The 21,329-nt window shown below is 39.6% G+C and overlaps 1 protein-coding gene across 1 annotated transcript in view; it reads right to left on the bottom strand.

Annotated features, from left to right (window-relative positions):
• LOC124797296 (carbonic anhydrase 13-like) overlaps window positions 1-21,329 on the bottom strand; it is a 244,959-nt gene that overhangs the window by 5,789 nt on the left and 217,841 nt on the right. Inside the window, exons 3-6 of the mRNA XM_047260776.1 lie at window positions 21,061-21,164; window positions 18,513-18,608; window positions 18,217-18,331; window positions 7,406-7,512 (exon numbers count right to left, since the gene is read on the bottom strand). Coding sequence (XP_047116732.1) covers window positions 7,406-7,512; window positions 18,217-18,331; window positions 18,513-18,608; window positions 21,061-21,164 — 422 coding nt within the window. The remainder of the gene's footprint in view (window positions 1-7,405; window positions 7,513-18,216; window positions 18,332-18,512; window positions 18,609-21,060; window positions 21,165-21,329) is intronic.

The raw sequence follows: 21,329 nt of genomic DNA, 5'->3' as shown, positions 1-21,329 counted from the left end.
ACACTGGTGCAAATGGAAGGAAATTGAACACATTGCATTAGCCTCATTTGACCTTGCTTGTTACTATAGTAGAATCTCAATGAATGGTGGAGGTTCATGTATCTAAGTAAAAGAAGGTATGTCATTTAAAGTTAGATATGATCTTTTAGATCTGGGTGAGGACAAACATTTTGAACTTTCCACTGTTGAAATAATAGGACCTGGCACAGCAAAAAAATTAGTCATATTTTGTGTGTACCACTCTCCCAGTGGAGACATTGATATATTCTTCTCAAAACTGAATCAAAGCTTAGACAAGGTTTCTGGACCAAAAGCAAATGTAATTATCTGTGGTGACTTAAACATTAATATGAAGCCTGATAAGGCTAGCAACATATATGTGAATATTCTAAGCTGTTATGGAATATCCTCCCTTGTTAATTGTCCAACTAGAATAACAAAAGAATCCTCCTCATCCATAGATCATGTAGCTACAGATATTGATAGTAAAAAATGTCATATTGTTGTCCAAAACCTGGGCCTATCAGACCACCTCTGCCAGATCTTAAAAACTAACATTCATGTAGAAACTCCTCCTAAACTTTGTACATACAAAAGAATGTTTTCCAAATCAGCCCTGTATCAGTTTAAATCCCAGCTAGAATATGAAGATTGGAGGGAAGTCTATGCAGAAACCAATGCAAATAAGAAATTTATCAAGTTCATTTCAATTTTTAAACTCAGATTTGAAGAGATTTTTCCCAAAACTTTTTATCAAATTAAAACTACAAAGAGAAATCAATGGGTGACTACAGGTATCAAAAAATCCTCAGAAACTCTTAGATATCTCAACTCCATAAAAAATAATCAATCTAACCCAGAAGTTCTGCAATTCTACAAAAAGTACAGGAAAATATACAGAAAGGTGTTGCTAGCTGCAAAAAAACTTTCAAACAACAAAATATTACTTGAAGCTGAAAACAAGAGCAAAGCAGCCTGGAACATCGTCAAACAGGAAACATCTAACTCTGCTAAAAAGGACCTCAATTCACATATTAAAAACAAAGATGTACCAGTAGGTAACCTTAAAAAATTAGCTGATTTTGTAAACTCATATTTCAGTAGTTTTACAAAAAAATTACAGCAGAAATTTCCAGATACGTATGATTTACCTACTCAGAACCAGCCAACAAACTCAATGGTGCTCTTGCCAACTACAGAAAAGGAAGTGGCACTAGTAGTACACCAACTAAAAAATAAAACTTCAGTAGGACTTGATGAAATCCCAGTCTGCGTAATTAAAGATTGTATAGACTCCATAAAGGGCCCATTAACAGACATAATTAATGAATCTTTCGAATATGGATACTTTCTGGAGTACCTAAAACAAGCAAAAGTTATACCTATCCTTAAAAACGGAGATGTGGAAAATGTAGAGAACTACAGGCCGATCTCTATACTGTCTATCATTTCTAAAATAATTGAAATACTAGTAAAAAAAATGCTAAATTACCTGAATAAATGTAATCTTCTTTCCAGTGACCAATTTGGTTTTAGGCCCGGAAAAGGCACACAGTCTGCTATAGCACAGTTCACTAAAGTAATTTTAGAAGCACTGGACAAAGGTGAAAATGTAAGTGGTATATTTTTAGACTTGTCCAAGGCCTTTGATACAGTTGACCACAAAATATTACTTCATAAATTAGGGCAAATAGGAATAAGAGGTGTGACAAAGAAGTGGTTCAAATCATACTTGGAAAACAGAGATCAACGAGTTGAGATATCACAAGTTTCAAACAATTCCCTTATAAAACACCTGTCTGACCCAGAAAATGTGAATATAGGCGTCCCACAGGGAAGTGTATTAGGCCCAATATTGTTTCTTATATACATTGACTTCCCACAAAGTATCGGACACGAAGAAAAAATACTTTTTGCTGATGACAGCAACATAGTAATAACAGGTGAAAATCCAACACAACTGTCAGAAAGAGCAAACGAGGCTCTCAATGATGTCCACAACTGGTCATTAAAAAATAAAGTAACCCTAAATGTAAAGAAAACTAACTATATTAACTTCCAATTGAACAAAAAACACAATGCCACTAGAATAAAAGTTAATAATAATGAATTAGAATGTGTAACAAGTACCAAATTCTTAGGGATGAATGTAGACAGCCAACTGAAATGGACAAACCATGTCAACATCTTGGCAAAGAAATTATCCACAGCATGCTATGCTCTTAGAATCCTTGCACCGGTATGCAATAATACCTGTCTTAAAATCACATATTATGGATATCTACACTCAGTCCTCAGCTACGGGATCATGTTTTCGGGAACAAGTGCCAGTAACATACAAACTGTGTTCAAAGTACAAAAAAGAGCCATAAGGGTAATAACAAACAGCAACAACAGGGCCCACTGTCTAGAATTATTTAGAAAGCTAGGCATTCTAACTGTTTCTTGTGAGTATATCTTTCAGAACATACTGTTCATTAAGAAAAATCTCAACATGTACAACACAAACAGCCTAATACATGACCATGAAACAAGAGCTTGTCACCACCTCCATCTAGATAGAAAGAACAAGGCAAAGACGCAAAAAAGTATATTTTATAATGGGATAAAACTGTATAACAAATTACCACAAGAAATTAAAGAAATAAATGAGCCTCTCACTTTCAGACAAAAGCTTAAAACCTTTTTAGTAAGTAAAAGTTGTTGTACTGTAAAAGAATATTTAACATAGATGTAGATTATTAGCAACATATGACATTATCACCAAAATATTATGTAATTATAAATGTGTGTATGACTAGTTATAAAAACTACACAAAATATGAGAAACCTATTCCATTGTAAATGTAAATGTGTGCTCATGTGTTGTAAACTGACGACATCCATACAATATTTATTGTTCCTCGGATGAATAAATAAATAAATGAACTGTAGATTAAAACTGAAGAAACTGCAAAAAGGTGGGAATGTAAGGAGATGGGAATTTAAGGAGATGGGACCTGGATAAACTGAAAGAACCAGAGGTTGTACAGAGTTTCAGGGAGAGCATAAGGGAACAATTGACAGAAATGGGGGAAAGAAATACAGAAGAAGAAGAATGGGTAGCTTTGAGGAATGAAATAGTGAAGGCAGCAGAGGATCACGTAGGTAAAAAGACAAGGGCTAGTAGAAATCCTTGGGTAACAGAAGAGATACTGAATTTAATTGGTGAAAGGAGAAAATACAAAAATGCAGTAAGTGAAGCAGGCAAAAAGGAGTACAAATGTCTCAAAAATGAGATCGACAGGAAGTGCAAAATGGCTAAGCAGGAATGGCTAGAGGACAAATGTAAGGATGTAGAGGCACATATCACTAGGGATAAGATAGATACTGCCTACAGGAAAATTAGAGAGACCTTTGGAAAAAAGAGAACCACTTTTATGAATCTCAGGAGCTTAGATGGAAACCCAGTTCTAAGCAAAGAAGGGAAAGCAGAAAGGTGGAAGGAGTATATAGAGGATCTATACAGGGGTGATGTTCTTGAGGACATATTATGGAAATGGAAGAGGATGTAGATGAAGATGAAATGGGAGATAAGATACTGCGTGAAGAGTTTGACAGAGCACTGAAAGACCTGAGTCAAAACAAAGCTCCGGGAGTAGACAACATTCCATTAGAACTACTGACAGCCTTGGGAGAGCAAGTCCTGACAAAACTCTACCATCTGGTGAGCAAGATATACGAGACAGGCAAAATTCCCTCACACTTCAAGAAGAATATAATAATTCCAATCCCAAAGAAAGCAGGTGTTGACAGATGTGAAAATTACCGAACTATCAGTTTAATAAGTCACAGCTGCGAATTCTTTAAAGGTGGATGGAAAAACTGGTAGAAGCTGACGTCGGGGAAGATTCAGTTTGGATTCTGTAGAAATGTTGGAACATGTGAGGCAATACTGACCCTACGACTTATCTTAGAAGAAAGATTAAGGAAAGGCAAACCTATGTTTCTAGCATTTGTAGACTTAGAGAAAGCTTTTGACAATGTTGACTGGAATACTCTCTTTCAAATTTTGAAGGTGGCAGGGGTAAAATACAGGGAGTGAAAGGCTATTTACAATTTGTACAGAAACTAGATGGCAGTTTCAAGAGTCGAGGGGCATGAAAGGGAAGCAGTGGTTGGGAAGGGAGTGAGACAGGATTGTAGCCTCTCCCTGATGCTATTCAATCTGTATATTGAGCAAGCAGTAAAGGAAACAAAAGAAAAGTTTGGAGTAGGTATTAAAATCCACGGAGAAGAAATAAAAACTTTAAGGTTCGCCGATGACATTGTAATTCTGTCAGAGACAGCAAAGGACTTGGAAGAGCAGCTGAATGGAATGGACAATGTCTTGAAAGGAGGATATAAGATGAACATCAACACAAGCAAAACAAGGATAATGGAATGTAGTCGAATTAAGTCGGGTGATGCTGAGGGAATTAGATTAGGAAATGAGGCACTTAAAGTAGTAAAGGAGTTTTGCTATTTGGGGAGCAAAATAACTGATGATGGTTGGAGTAGAGAGGATATAAAATGTAGACGGGCAATGGCAAGGTAAGCGTTTCTGAAGAAGAGAAATTTGTTAACATCGAGTATAGATTTAAGTGTCAGGAAATCGTTTCTGAAAGTATTTGTATGGAGTGTAGCCATGTATGGAAGTGAAATGTGAACGATAAATAGTTTGGACAAGAAGAGAATAGAAGCTTTCGAAATGTGGTGCTACAGAAAAATGCTGAAGATTAGATGGGTAGATCACATAACTAATGAGGAAGTATTGAATAGGATTGGGGAGAAGAGAAGTTTGTGGCACAACTTAACCAGAAGAAGGGATCGGTTGGTAGGACATGTTTTGAGGCATCAAGGGATCACCAATTTAGTACTGGAGGGCAGCGTGGAGGGTAAAAATCGTAGAGGGAGACAAAGAGATGAATATACTAAGCAGATCAGAAGGACGTAGGCTGCAGTAGGTACTGGAGGATGAAGAAGCTAGCACAGGATAGAGCAGCATGGAGAGCTGCATCAAACCAGTCTCAGGACTGAAGACCACAACAGCAACAACAACCAAACCTTCCACAGTTCACCTTGTGCCAGATCTGTGCAGTGTTCTACACTGATTCTTAGTTATCCTGAATGGCAGTTGTAGTGTTCTTTCAGAATAGGCAGCTTCCCCCACCTTGAGCACTGCTCGCTTTTCAGTTTAGAGACAGATCATATCTAACCAGCATTTGCTATCCATTTCTCATATGTGAGTAGACAAAATAACTTCACTGAACTTGTGTTTGTACAGTGGAGTTATTTTCACTTTCCTCTTTGCAATCCATTGTTTACATAGGTTGCTTTGGTCTTGTCCTGTCTGCTGTCAGTCAACTGTACTCAGTTCAGCTTCCGCTTGCTGTCACCTTCTCTTCTGCAAGTGATCCTTCTGGCTTTTGGTGTAAGGTGTTTCTCTCCTGGGCTCTGATATCTGTGCGGGCATTCAGCCACTCAGATATAGTATAGGTGACAAGGAAAAAGGTAGCTGTTGAGTAGCATAATGCTAAATTAGTTTGCCTGCTGGAGCAAAAGCAGCAGCAGCTAATGCAACAGCAGCAGCTTCAGGTGGACAAACTCTGAGCGCATAAGGCCACTTTGCTCCATGCCTCAGCCGCCCTGCAGTCAATGCCACTATTCATCGCTGCATATGTTCTTTCTTCTCCATAAATTGGTGCCTCTGTCTGACCTCTGTTGACTAATTATTATTTTCAGAAATATCATGTGGTACCCTCTAGGCTCAAGTTTCACCAACACTGTAAACAACATGTGGTGCCAGCCTATGTCTCCACACTGTTGCACCAGCAATTCCCAATTCCTTCCACATCCATGTGGATTGGTGGAACACCTTGGCACACCCAGCACCAACTATGCCTTAATGGACACCACTGAACATCCTCCCTTTCTGCAACTGGCTGTCAAGGAACCAGATCTTCAAACATGACTCTAGTCTACCCCCATGGCATTGTCTGGGGTGTTTCCAACTACGTGCCTGTTTCAGAGGGGAGGATATGGTATCTGGCTGCACAGAGGTTGAATGCCTGCCAGAGGAAATAATCCTAGATGGTTTCTAGAGGGCACGATCTCACCACAGCACTGCAATTGCAGCATGAGCAGCCCTTCATCTCGCCATGTGAATTCTCAAGCCAGTAGTGTCCCTTGTGGCTGCTATAAATATGGCCACCAAGTGAACAGTCAGTCAGTTACATACTTGCATCTGATGCCATCGGTTACTGTCACTGCTGTACTATGGACTATTCAATAATAACCTCGCTTGGCACTTGGTCTGGTCATGATTCAAATTGACTTTCTCTTTGTTCTTGACCATTGATATTGTTGTAGCAAAGGTTTCCACTTTGCACTTGATTGTTTGTGGGTTGCTGTTGTCTTCTCCTTCTCTGTGTTCTATCTAGTGTCAGTCAGCTGTGTTTGACTTGGCTACATCTTGATATCATGTCCACTTCCACATGTGACCATTCCACTTTGCAGCCTGCCTTAACAGGTATGACACAATAATGGTCTAACAACTTTTAATATTGTACTTGAGAATGGCATAAAAGCCAGACTCTGGATAAAACAAATGTAGTAATAAACAGTCAAATGGCAGTTTACTCTTCTAAACAGTATTTTATGACTGTAGCTCAACATCTTCGAAAAGAATTTCTTCACTATTTCTACTATGCACAGTTTTGAGGTTAAGTTTGTTAGTAATCTCATTTCTGTTGCTTCTCAGTAGTTTTTTATTTTTGCATTGCTCTAAGTCCATATTCTATGCTCAATCTACCGACCATTCCATTCAGTACACCTTGTTATTCCTCCTCACTTTCACAGAGAATAGCAATATCGATAGTGAATTGTATCATTGATATTCTTTTACTCTGAATTTAATTCCACGTCTGAACCTTCCTTTTATTTCTTTATGACTTCTTTGATATGCTGCTTAAAATATAGAGTAGGAAGAAATGTCAGTTTCCTGTTACCTTATCCTGATTTGTCCCTATGAGCCTAAATTTCAAATAGTGTTTCATATGAGCAGTCCAGTGTCATCCAACTAAATCCCTCTTTTCAAAAATACTCGATTTTCGCAAGTTGCTAAGGTGAATGCTGGGATGGTTCCTTTGATTAGGCCATGGCCAACTTCATGCTCTGTCCTTGCCTAGTCTTGTCTTATTTTGTTTCTGTTTTTTATTTGTATAGTTCTGAGAGGTTCTGTTGCTTTTGTTCATGTCTATAATCTGCTGCCCGGTAAAAAACAATTTGTGCTTTCCATGATGATCCACATAAGGTGTTGGTTTACTTTTCTGCTGAATGCTGTATTAAGTATTTGTCAGTTGTCACTTAATTCTGCTAAACATACCTGACTTCCAGATACTCGAATTGGTTGTTTCGGGATCATCCATATCACGCTTTCGGTGCATGGTGGGGTTGTCAAGGAGCCCTCATAAGTCCAGTACTGACTGAAATCTGAAAAATAAACAGGCATTACTTGTAAAGAAACTATTAACTTCAATAGCTGATAAAAAAAAATTGAAAAATGCTGTCAAAACAATTAACAGCTCTCAATCATAAAATCAGCGTTAGGTTAAATTGCAGGTATCATAATTATGATGGATATTGAGAAAGTATAGAAGAGTAACGTTTAACCAATCAAAAAGATACTACTGATTCAAAATAAAATCATTCACCACATTATGTGTTTGCTACCAAGATAGTAATTGCTCTATAAATGAAATAAAATAAACAGAAGAAATTCTAACTTTCCTAGAATTACTTTGAAGGTGGTATTGACTTACTAAAACAGAAATATAGTCTTCTCTTTTGAGTACCCTGTTTACCTTAATGGAAACTTTCTTTGTTACAGTGCTATGCATTTTAGCAACTTTATCACTTCACTAATTCCATATCAGCTCTAAATACAACATGCTTAAGCTCATGTAGTGCAGACACTGTGAATTGTGAATTATGGTTTATTTGTGTCATGACATACATTTGCAATCCATTTTGTTTGTTTACAGGAGACATGTCAAATATTTACAATACATTTACAATGATTTTTGCATTAATAAATAATAAATAACACTATAATGATTACATTGGGATATGTAAGTTGTATCCAGATCAAATTACCAGTTTGTCCTGCAGGAATTCATCCACTGAGAAATAGTTTCAGTATCTGTACCTCATTGTCTTTCTTTTGGGAACCTAAAGTCATCTGAATTAACCTACTCCATTTTAATCTGTTGTAAGTTGTTGTTGTTGTTGTTGTTGTGGTCTTCAGTCCTGAGACTGGTTTGATGCAGCTCTCGATGCTACTCTATCCTGTGCAAGCTTCTTCATCTCCCAGTACCCACTGCAACCTACATCCTTCTGAATCTGTTTAGTGTATTCATCTCTTGGTCTCCCTCTACGATTTTTACCCTCCACGCTGCCCTCCAATGCTAAATTTGTGATACCTTGATGCCTCAAAACATGTCCTACCAACCGATCCCTTCTTCTGGTCAAGTTGTGCCACAAACTCCTCTTCTCCCCAATCCTATTCAATACCTCCTCATTAGTTATGTGATTTACCCATCTAATCTTCAGCATTCTTCTGTAGCACCACATTTCGAAAGCTTCTATTCTCTTCTTGTCTAAACTATTTATCGTCCGTGTTTCACTTCCATACATGGCTACACTCCATACAAATACTTTCAGAAACGATTTCCTGACACTTAAATCTATACTCGATGTTAACAAATTTCTCTTCTTCAGAAACGATTTCCTTGCCATTGCCAGTCTACATTTTATATCCTCTCTACTTCGACCATCATCAGTTATTTTGCTCCCTAAATAGCAAAACTCCTTTACTACTTTAAGTGTCTTATTTCCTAATCTAATCCCCTCAGCATCACCCGATTTAATTTGACTACATTCCATTATCCTCGTTTTGCTTTTGTTGATGTTCATCTTATATCCTTCTTTCAAGACACTGTCCATTCCGTTCAACTGCTCTTCCAAGTTTCTGTACAAATTGTAAATAGCCTTTCGCTCCCTGTATTTTACCCCTGCTGCCTTCAGAATTTGAAAGAGAGTATTCCAGTTAACGTTGTCAAAAGCTTTCTCTAAGTCTACAAATGCTAGAAACGTAGGTTTGCCTTTTCTTAATCTTTCTTCTAAGATAAGTCGTAAGGTTAGTATTGCCTCACGTGTTCCAACATCTCTATGGAATCCCAACTGATCTTCCCCGAGGTCCGCTTCTACCAATTTTCCCATTCGTCTGTACAGAATTCGCGTTAGTATTTTGCAGCTGTGACTTATTAAACTGATAGTTCAGTAATTTTCACATCTGTCAATTGGAATTATTATATTCTTCTTGAAGTCTGTGGGTATTTCGCCTGTCTCATACATCTTGCTCACCAGATGGTAGAGTTTTGTCAGGACTGGCTTCCCCAAGGCCGTCAGTAGTTCTAATGGAATGTTGTCTACTCCCGGGGCCTTGTTTCGACTCAGGTTTTTCAGTGCTCTGTCAAACTCTTCACGCAGTATCTTATCTCCCATTTTGTCTTCATCTACATCCTCTTCCATTTCCATAATATTGTCCTCAAGTACATCGCCCTTGTATAAACCCTCTATATACTCCTTCCACCTTACTACCTTCCCTTGTTTGCTTAGAACTGGGTTGCCATCTGAGCTCTTGATATTCATGCAAGTGGTTCTCTTCTCTCCAAAGGTCTCTTTAATTTTCCTGTAGGCAGTATCTATCTTATCCCTAGTGAGACAAGCCTCTACATCCTTACTTTGTCCTCTAGCCATCCCTGCTTAGCCATTTTGCACTTCCTGTCGATCTCATTTTTGAGACGTTTGTATTCCTTTTTGCCTGTTTCACTTACTGCATTTTTATATTTTCTCCTTTCATCAATTAAATTCAATATTTCTTCTGTTGCCCAAGGATTTCTACTAGCCCTCGTCTTTTTACCTACTTGATCCTCTGCTGCCTTCACTACTTCATCCCTCAAAGCTACCCATTCTTCTTCTACTGTATTTCTTTCCCCCATTCCTGTCAATTGTTCCCTTATGCTCTCCCTGAAACACTCTACAACCTCTGGTTCTTTCAGTTTATCCAGGTCCCATCTCCTTAAATTCCCACCTTTTTGCAGTTTCTTCAGTTTCAATCTGCAGTTCATAACCAATAGATTGTGGTGAGAATCCACATCTGCCCCTGGAAATGTCTTACAATTTAAAACCTGGTTCCTAAATCTCTGTCTTACCATTATATAATCTATCTGATACCTTTTAGTATCTCCAGGATTCTTCCAGGTATACAACCTTCTTTTATGATTCTTGAACCAAGTGTTAGCTATTATTAAGTTATGCTCTGTGCAAAATTCTACAAGGCGGCTTCCTCTTTCATTTCTTCCCCCCAATCCATATTCACCTACTATGTTTCCTTCTCTCCCTTTTCCTACTGACGAATTCCAGTCACCCATGACCATTAAATTTTCGTCTCCCTTCACTACCTGAATAATTTCTTTTATCTCGCCATACATTTCATCAATTTCTTCATCATCTGCAGAGCTAGTTGGCATATAAACTTGTACTACTGTAGTAGGCATGGGCTTTGTGTCTATCTTGGCCACAATGATTCGTTCACTATGCTGTTTGTAGTAGCTTACCCGCACTCCTATTTTTTTTATTCATTATTAAACCTACTCCTGCATTACCCCTATTTGATTTTGTATTTATAACCCTGTAATCACCTGACCAAAAGTCTTGTTCCTCCTGCCACCGAACTTCACTAATTCCCACTATATCTAACTTTAACCTATCCATTTCCCTTTTCAAATTTTCTAACCTACCTGCCCGATTAAGGGATCTGACATTCCACGCTTCGATCCGTAGAATGCCAGTTTTCTTTCTCCTGATAACGACGTCCTCTTGAGTAGGAGATCCGAATGGAGGACTATATTACCTCCGGAATATTTTACCCAAGAGGACGCCATCATCATTTAATCATACAGTGAAGCTGCATGTCCTCGGGAAAAATTACGGCTGTAGTTTCCCCTTGCTTTCAGCCGTTCGCAGTACCAGCACAGCAAGGCCGTTTTGGTTAATGTTACAAGGCCAGATCAGTCAATCATCCAGACTGTTGCCCTGCAACTACTGAAAAGGCTGCTGCCCCTCTTCAGGAACCACATGTTTGTCTGGCCTCTCAACAGATACCCCTCCGTTGTGGTTGCACCTACGGTACGGCCATCTGTATCGCTGAGGCACGCAAGCCTCCCCACCAACGGCAAGGTCCATGGTTCATGGCGGGGGGGGGGGGGGGGGGGGGGAGAGGGGGCTGTTGTAAGTATTCACTCCCATATCCCATATATTGAGGTGCCTGGGCATACAGTTCAAGGTGGAGGGAAGCATAAAGTTCTCTCTCTCTCTTTTTTTTGTGTGTGTGAGCAAAATGGTTTCCTCTCAAATAATTCCAGCCTAGTTTACCTCCTAAGGGCCAATGGCTTTGCCGCAGTGGATACACCGGTTCCCGGCACTTGGATGGGTGACCATCCAGCTGCCATGCACTGTTGCCATTTTTTGGGGTGCACTCAGCCTTGTGATGCCAATTGAGGGGAGCTGCTTGACCGAATAGCAGCTGCTCTGGTCAAAGAAAACCACCATAACGACTGGAAGAGTTGTGTGCTGACCACACGCCCCTCCTATCTGCATCCTTAACTGAGGATGACACGATGGTCAGATGGTCCCGATAGGCCACCTGTGGCCTGAAGACTGCGTGTACCTCCTAAAAGTCATCAGGTGCGTTTTCTTTAATGTTTCAGCAGATATTTGCAATTTTGGTTTTACATTGTGTAGATGGAGTCAGCCCAAAACAATACTGCTCATTATGTATTTCATGTGATGCCCATTGTCAATAGAAAGTGTCAGTTTGGTCTGCAGTCCAAACAAAATCATTTTTAAAGTAGATTTTTACATATCCAGTCAATAGAGCAGACCCACATTAGTCTAGTACTATATTTGTTTTATCTGTATTGGCAGGGACAGTAAAAATTAAAAATAATCAGTACTACAGCTGCACTGGCCCATGCTGGTTGCTACTGCCATGCAGCACTGTTGCTCAATTGCTGCTGGAGTATTGGTTATTGTTCATATTTTTATGTCCATGTCAATAAATATTGATAAGCAAATATCACACAAGACTAATTTGAGACCTCTAAGGAATAGTCACATAAAATTCCACTTCCTGTGTAGTCTGGGGGAACAAACCTAGCCTCGCTCTTTAAGATTTGGCAGTCTACACACATGTTCTGTGCTAATGGAAAAGCAGAACCAACACATGGTTTTAGATGTAGATCCCTTGAGTCATATTCAAGCCCCATGATGGGCTAACAATAGCTTCCTCACTCATTTGAAAACAAGAGAAGAAAAAACAAGCAACACACACCACAAAGCAAAGCATCTGGTAGTGGCTGTCATACTGGCTGGTCAAAAATTTGGTGTGTAAGCCCAATCTTTATTTTGTCTTATGCAACCTTAGTTTAAAACACCTGCTGTCTAAAATTGTTAGAGTGTAGCACTATCTCTCTTTTTGCAAACACCTGGTGGATTTGAATCTAGCACACTTGCATGAGCCAACCTTGAACCATTGTGCACATGCGTGAATTTTTTCCCGCCTGTTGATAGCATCAGTTTCTGGGAAGCAGCAGTTGAGTGAGGTAGTGTATGGTGCTTGTGTAAGTTTTTCATTGCAAGTGAAATGACAGAACGACTGGAGGAGCGCTACTGCATTAAATTTTGCCAGAAACTCAACAACTGCCAGGTGGAAACCATTCAGAAGATTCAGACGGCTTTTAGTGATGATGCTATGGGCTTCATGTAGATTAAGGAGTGGTACAACCGGTTTGAAATTGAAGAAGTGGTGAGAACCAGCAACTTTTCAACACATTCCATTACGATGAAAGATTAGGCCATGAAGAGACTTGACAAATTCCTGCCAAAGCTGCTGACAATGGAGCAAAAGCAATTTCACATTGAAGCCTCACAGGACATGCTGGCCTCCACAAACAGTGACCCTGACTTCATGAACACCATAATCACTGACAACGAGTACTGGGTGTACGGAAATGCTCTGGAAGCCAAATTCCAGTTGTCACAGTGAAAGCATTCAGCATCACAAGACCAAAGAAAGCCCGCCAAGTGTACAGCAATGTCAAAGTGATACTGGCTGTTTTCTTTGACTCAGTGCGATAGAGCATGAGTATGCACAACAGGGTCAAACAATCACCAAAGGTCACCACTTTAGCTCTGAAGAAGTCTCCCATAGTTGGAGAGGAAATGTTATGAGAAAGTTTTATACATTGACCACGACCTATTAGCCTGGAAGTCTGAAGTGAAATCACAAAAGATTACTACAGGGGTGTTCTCCATTGCCTACACGATGTTGTGTGGCACAAAAGACCGGGCTTGTGGTCAACAGGAAATTGGCACCACTGTCACGACAATGCTCCAGCACATTCCTCACACTTGGTTCAGAATTTTTTGGCAAAAAAACAGATTCCTGTTCTTCAACAGGCTCCTTACTCTTCTGATATGGCCCCCCTGTGACTTGTGGCTATTCCCCAAACTCAAGAGGCTATTGAAAGGATGGCGATTTCAGACAAGAGGATGTTGTGGCAGCAACAACAGCTGAACTAAAAAGTCCTTTCCAAAAGATGCTTTTTTGCCATGCTTCCAACAATTGTGGCACTGCTGGGAGAAGTATGTGGAGTCACAAAGGGACTACTCTGAAGGTGATAGGAGACTGGAACACCCCTCAACCTAGGGTGAACTTCCCCTCCTTTCCAATCTTTCTCAATTCATTCATTATGTACTGTAGCTCCCATCAAGAAGGAGAACCATCAAGGTTGTGGAATAAATGAAGGTATACTTTGACATAAGGCAAAGAGATCATAGAAACTTAATCTGTATACTGTATAAACAATAAACTATTACTAAACTGCACATATGCTTTTCATACTTACACCATTTACATTAGACCAAGTGAATTAGCAGGGACGCTGCTACTTCACAAAAGGCTGCTGCTTTCTCAGTTTTATGAAATAGCTGCTACTAGTAGCTTAATATGCATACTTGACAGCACAAAAAATGCAAAAAATGGCCATGGCTGGTATTTGAATTACCCGCCATGTTACACAGGAGCCAAGTACATTACAGGCTTTACAGATCTGTTCACAAAAGTGACAAAACTTCTAACACACTCACAATTATGAGTGTTAACACCTTTCTGACACTTAGCATAAGGGCTTACCCTCTAAAAACATGCAAGAAAACTGTGTGACATCATTTGTAGGATTGCAAACCTGGTAAAGGCACTTGATTTTGTGACGAGGAGTCAAGTAAGAAGTATCTAAATGTCAGCAGCTGTATCATAATGCATTTGTAGCTCAGTGATAACATTGGTGGTCTGCCTGACAGTAATGTTTGGTTTGTATCTGGCTTAGTGCAACTTTTCACAGTATTATGAAAAGGAAAGTTGCTGCTCACCATATAGTAGAGATGCTGTGTCACAGATAGGTGCAAAAAAGACTGTCAAACAAAACTTCCGAGGAGGAGGCTGGGGAGGGGATGGGGAGGGATAACACGGTAGGGGTGGCAAATGGTAAAGTGCCACTTGTGTAGTGCTGGAATGGGAGCAGGGAAGGTGATAGGTGGGTAAAGGACATTGACTGATGAAGGTTGAGGCCAGGAGGGTTATGGAAACATAGAACATATTGTAAGGAGAGTTCCCATCCGCACAGTTCATAAAAGCTGGTGTTGGTGGGAATGGTCCAGATGGTACAGGCTGTGTAGCAATCACTGAAATGAAGGACGTTGTGTTGGTCAGCATGGTCAGCAACAGGGTGCTCCAGCTGTTTCTTGGCCACAGTTTGTTGGTGGCCATTCCTGCAGGCCAACTGCTTGCTGGTTGTCATAGCCATATACAGTGCAGCACAGTGGTTACAGCTTAGCTTTTAGATCACATGACTGGTTTCACAGGTAGTCCTCCTGTTGGTGGGATAGGTGATGTTTGTGATCAGACTGGAGTAGGTGGTGGTGGGAGGCTGTATGGGACTGGTCTTGCATCTACCTCTATTACAGAGATATGAGCCTTGAGGCAGGGGGTTGGGAGCAGGGGCTATGTTGTTTGAATGGACAAGGATATTGTATAGGTTTGGTGGGTGGTGGGAAGGATAGTGGGTAGGACATTCCTCATTTCAGGGCACGACGAGAGACCGTTGAAACCCTGGTGGACAATGTCTTTCAGTTGCTCTAGTCTTGGGTGGTACTGAGTCACAAGGTGAATATTCCCCTGTGGCCAGATGAAGGGACTTTGGGAGGTGGTGGGTGACTGGAGAGATAAAGCAAGGGAAGGTAATTACAGTCTGTGAAGACCTCAGTGAGAACCATGGTATATTTCGAGAGGGACTGCTCATCACTACAGATGCAACTGCCATGGGTGGCAATTGTTGAAGTGGAGGTGGTGTTGATGGTTAGTAGATGTGATATGGACAGAGGTACTGATGTAGCCATCTTTGAGGTGGATAATAACATCGAGGAAGGTGGCCTGGTGGATAGAGGAGGACCAGGTGAAGCAAACAGGGGAGAACGTGTGAAGATGCTGGAGGAATGTGGGTAGGATGTCCTTCAGATCACGCAGATGTCGTTGCTGAATCTGAACTGTGTGAGAGGTTTGGAATTCTGGGTGGTTAGAAAAAATTCATGGAGGTGTTACATGAATAGGTTGACATAGGATGGTGCCAAGCAGGTGCCCTTGGCCGTACCCTGGATTTGTTTGAAGGGTGATATCTTCACAGGAGAAGTAATTGTGGGTGAGGATATAGTTGGTCATGGCCACTAGGAAGGAGGTTGTAGTTTTGGAATCCATTGGTCTCTGGGAAAGGTAGTGTTGAACAGTGGCAAGGCCATGGGTATTAGGGATGTTAGTGTATAGAGGGGTGGTGTCAATTGTGACATGCAGGACACCATGCGGTAAAGGAATAGAAACTGTGGAGCATCAGTGGAGGAAATGGTTGGTATCTTTTATATGAGATGGTAGGTTGTGAGTACCAGGCTGAAGATGTAGGTCTATAAGAGAAGAGATTCTCCGTTGGGGCACAGTAACTGGCCATAATTGGATGCCCTAGGTGGTTGGTTTTATGGACTTTAGGAAGCATGTAGCAGGTAGGTGTGTGGGGAGTGATAGGGGTGAAAGGAGAGATGGACTCTGGGGAGATGTTCTTGGATGGGCCTAGGATTTGAGGAAACACTGGAGATCATGTTAGACTTCTGGAATGGGATCACTGTGGCAGGGTTTGTAGGTGGATGAATCAGACAGCTGGCAGACTCCTTTTGCCAGGTAATCTTTGCAGTTGAAAACAATGGTGGTGGAGCCTTTGTCAGCAGGTAGGATTGTGAGGTTGGGATCAGTTTTTAGGTGAAGGATTGCGGTTCTTTCTGTAGATGTAGGATTAGCATACAAAGGTGGCATGCTGCACTACTTCCTGGAGGGCAAAAATTTCAGTGTGTGATATGGGATCCAGGGGAGACTTTACCAGATGGGATGCGTTAGTCTCCCCTGATCCAGAGTTGTGGGTGGCTTTTCTGAACTGTGCCTTTTTACCTAAACCTCTACAGTCCTATTCCTTCACCTCTCTTCCTTCCCCTTCAACTCTTCTGCCAAAAGAAGGAGCCACTGGCTCTGAAAGCTTGTAAAAGTTACACTTTTGTGCGTGTGTTCCCCTGCCATGGCTTGGTGAGTAGATTTTTGATTTATCAATAAATTATTATTTCTGTTATTATAAAAGTTCTCTCTTATTTATGCCATTTGTTCAAAGGAAATTATACATACAGTATTATGTGCTTTATTATACATGATACATAACTAATTCTTTTTTACTAGGAAGCTATCTATAGTCATTTGTTTCTGCTTATGATTCAACACTTGGCGAAGTAGTGACACAGCATATTGTCAAATAAATTTGTAGTGTGTGTAGCCACTGCTTTATTGTGGTGATGATTTTCAATGTACAGTGCACCTGATTCCCATGCTTTCAGTACTGCACCAGAAGGTTGCTGCTTTGCTGTTACCCCCTGACCCCCTGCTGTGTGTGTGTGTGTGTGTGTGTGTGTGTGTGTGTGTGTGTGTGTGCGCAGCTATACTTTTCATAATATTGTTACATTCCTCCCAGATTTTCCATTGTTTTATCTTTAAGACACATAAATTTCATTGTTCAAGAACATTCTGTAAGGATAATCTTGGTGTTCACCCATGACCATCTTGCAGACATCTGTTTAAGGAGTTACCAATTTTGACTATGTTGCTTCTTTATTTCATCATAAAGTTTGTTGTAAATGTCCCATTACATTTAAAAGGAATGATGATGTACATAATAATAACAACAGAAGAGAATAACATTCATTATTTCAAATTAAGGTCGCCTTTAGCACGGAAAGGGCTGCACAATGCTGACACTAAAATCGTGATCTCTTGCACAATGATATGAAATGTCTGACAGTCAGCAAAGCTAAATTTGAAAACAAACTGAAGAGATTTCTGCTTGACAACTCCTGTCTGATAGAATAATTTTTATTTATGTAACATGTCAAAGAAAGATGTAAACAACCATATAAAAGTCAACACATTTACATGTGAATGTATTATGATTAATCATACAAATTGTCCATGTCCATTATTATATGTATATTATTCAACCAGTATTTACTGAAACTGCACACAACATTGTGACTGCATAGGCGTTGTGAGCATATTAATTCTTGGTAGTCTCCTCAGGTTTGCTGCCAGGTACTAAAATCTAGATCACTCATTATTTCAGCAATGTATCTGTCCATCTTCAGGAGAAATGCTGCTGCTAAGTCCTGCTGAAAACTGAATTTAGTGGGACTCAGCAGCAGCAAAGGCACCATCTCTCCTGAAGATGGGGGGATCAGGTGGATCACCAAAATGTTAATTTACATCGATTTTAGGATCTGGCAGCAAACCTCAGCAGACTACCCACAAACAACATTTTCAGGTAAAATTTGTCAGTCAGACATTGTATTATTAAAGTGTTGTTATACAACATTAAGTGCTTCAAAACGTATAGACGAAGCCTGATGTGACTTACAAGAATAACTGAAAATACTGACCAGGTAATAATTTGTTGGGATCCACAGGATCACTTAGTTCAGTCTTCTGCCCTTTTAAGGTGATCTTTGGCAGAGCATCAACTATCTTCTGAAACTCCTCATGAACATCACCTTCCTATGCAAAAGAATGACTATGTTAGTCGATGAAATCATATTTAACTTAATAACAAGAAATAACAGATAACTCGTGAAGATGGTAAGCATTACATGGACACAATACTTTTAAGAGTGTACATTTCAGTTTGAGAGCAACAGAAGGGCATGTAGGCAAATGTTTAATAAATTAAATATCTTACCTCAACAAATATCCCAAGAACACCTAATCCATCTGGTTGCCTAGCTGCTTCACTGAAGCTTTGGTATTTGCTTATGTTCCAGTGTACAAGATGCAACTGTCAACAAAAAAGTTTTTTTTGGCAATGTTGAGCTGGTGGTATAGAGTAAGTTATGAATGGATGACTCAATTTCATGCATAATAATGCAAGATTAATGCTTTTATGAAACAAGTAATTAATTATGAATATTATACATTTCTCCATCATAAATTGTGTGATGATGCAATCATTTTCAATCACTAAGGCAGGTGGTGATTGAATGAGTAGTGAATGAAGTACTGTTCATTCAACTGCTTTGGCTGCTTTACAATGAATTTATTTATTTATTTTACTTATCCATCCGTTGACAATGAATGTTGTATGGATGTTGTCAAGGGTACATGTAAGCCATTTCAAAGAAATGGGACACAAACAATATATATGTAAAAAAGTGCAAAACAAAATAATACAATGAAGTTAATAATAATACTACAATGAAGTTAATAATAATACTACAATGAAATTAATGTAGTCTATATAAATCACCGCTTGTTATTTTAAATGCATAGTCTGTTTTTCATAAGGCTTTAATTTTCTCCTCCCTCAACAGCAAGTCCTCATATACACAACACTGCTTAAGTATATATTTACATCACACAACAGCTGTCCTTTAAGTATGTAAATGTAATGAATGATTAGGCACAGATAGTGTTTTCCATTTTGCCTTTATAAATATCATCAGAAAGAATACATAGTCATTTACAGAATAAAAACATTGATCTACTAGAAATTTTTTAAATTCTGTATTAAATTTGTTATCATCATCTAACTGCCTGATGTTGACTGGCAGTGCGTTGTACAGTTTTGCACCAATATGGCTCACATGCCTTTGTGTTTTCGTTCTTTTTGTTCGCTGAGTATGGAGTGCTGCGCTATTACGGGTATTGTAGTTATGAAAGTTGGCATTTGTCTGAAAATCTGCAATGTGGGTCCTGACATACAAAACACATTTGTATAGGTATAATGATGGTACAGTAAGTATTCTAAGCTTTTTGAATATGGGTTTGCAGTGTGTCTGTGGATGACTGTGAGTTATTATTCGGATGGTCCTCTTCTGCAACAAAAAATTTGTTTTAGGCGCCCTGTTGTGGAACCCCAAAATATTATTCCGTATGTGGCAAGAGATTAAAAATAGCCGAAATATGCCATTCTGGCACCCTCTGAGGTACAAACATTTGCAATAATTCTGAGGGCTATAATTCTGACATTAGGTTACATGGTGTCTTATTTTGTTCCTAATAATACATGCCTATATGGTGACACTTAACTTTGAGGCAATCAGCTTGAATCCTCATAGCAGAAGGAATTTTTGTCATTAGTATTTGGCTAGAAACAGCAAGAGGGGTCATGGTGTTAAGTTGTTGATCACCTTATTTTATGCCAATTCCTGGATTAAATCCCAAACTTCTCCAATGTCTCAAAATGAGAGACACTTCATTTCCTCACTCGCACTCCCACACACACCATTATGCAACATAAAAATGACAACTTCATACCACATGCACATTTGTTACAATCATCTATACGGACAACAGACTTAAGAGACAGTGCTCACACAATGTGTGGAAAGGGGCCTTTGTCACAGGGGAAGTAAACCATTCTAATCAGGTGGCTGAGCATACCAAAGTTTCCCAGTCAAGAATTCCATATGACCTTATTCTCATTGGCATCAGAACCATAGATGAAATGTGATTGACAGAATCCATATCAATATCAGACAACATTTTAAACACTAATTACAATAAAATAAAGAAAATGACAGAAGCTGATTGCACCTGAGTGCCATTTCTGGGAAAGTAAACCTGTCCTGGATCAAACCCCCTCTGGAATTAATGGTGCGGATTGTTGAGCTGGCCATCCTAAATGTAGTTTTAGGTGATTCCCCACATCCAGCTAGGTAAATGCTGGAATGGTACCCTTGTGCCACATTGGATACATGCTATACAAACAGATATAAAATGTCCCCACACTCAAACATGAGATTTACACAGACCAATAGGGTACCGGTACACAAATTCTGTTTTGGGGGAGTGGTAACATCAGGAAAGGCATCTGGCCACATACTGTCACTAACACTGCCAAAATCCATATAACAATTCCCTAGAGAAGCTGGAACAGGGAAGAAAGAAGAATAAGAAGAAGACTATGAAGTGCAATTCTGCTATCTTAACCTGTTTGTTTTGCAAATATGTTACACAATAATTTAAGTAACTTTTTTAGATGCACATATACTTGCATCATTCTAATTCTATTGTAACAATTTGGCTGATTTCACATTTTAAAAAATAAATAAACTAAAAGGACAATACTGCAGTTAATGTGACAATGAACATACAATCACTAGCATTACTGACTGATCTTAACTAAGTGAACAGTTACCACAATACAATTATTCAATAATTATAAGATCAGTTTTATGTTTGTGACATTCAATGGGATGCGCAAGTGAGAGCTCAGGAAGACATGTTACCTCGCCTGCATATCCACGACCATCGACTGTGTGCTCTGAGCAGCCCCAGTGGCAGTGGAACTGCTCAAGTACATAGGTATCTGCCAGAGGTCCTCCTCTGAGCTCTGAAACACAAACACACTTATATTCAAGATTTTTTTTCTTCTATGCAATAATAGAGACTGAAAACTGATGCGTGCACATGGGCTTTGCTTACTCTAAGGACATCTACCATGACACTGAGTGTATGTTCCCATTTGATTGGTGGCCATTAATGGCGTATTGCACTG

This window comes from Schistocerca piceifrons, chromosome 1 (genome assembly GCF_021461385.2).
Source record: "Schistocerca piceifrons isolate TAMUIC-IGC-003096 chromosome 1, iqSchPice1.1, whole genome shotgun sequence".
In the NCBI taxonomy this organism is placed as follows: Eukaryota; Metazoa; Arthropoda; class Insecta; order Orthoptera; family Acrididae; genus Schistocerca; species Schistocerca piceifrons.
Note: the sequence above shows the minus strand (reverse complement) of the source record. Positions and strands in the feature narration are given on the sequence as shown.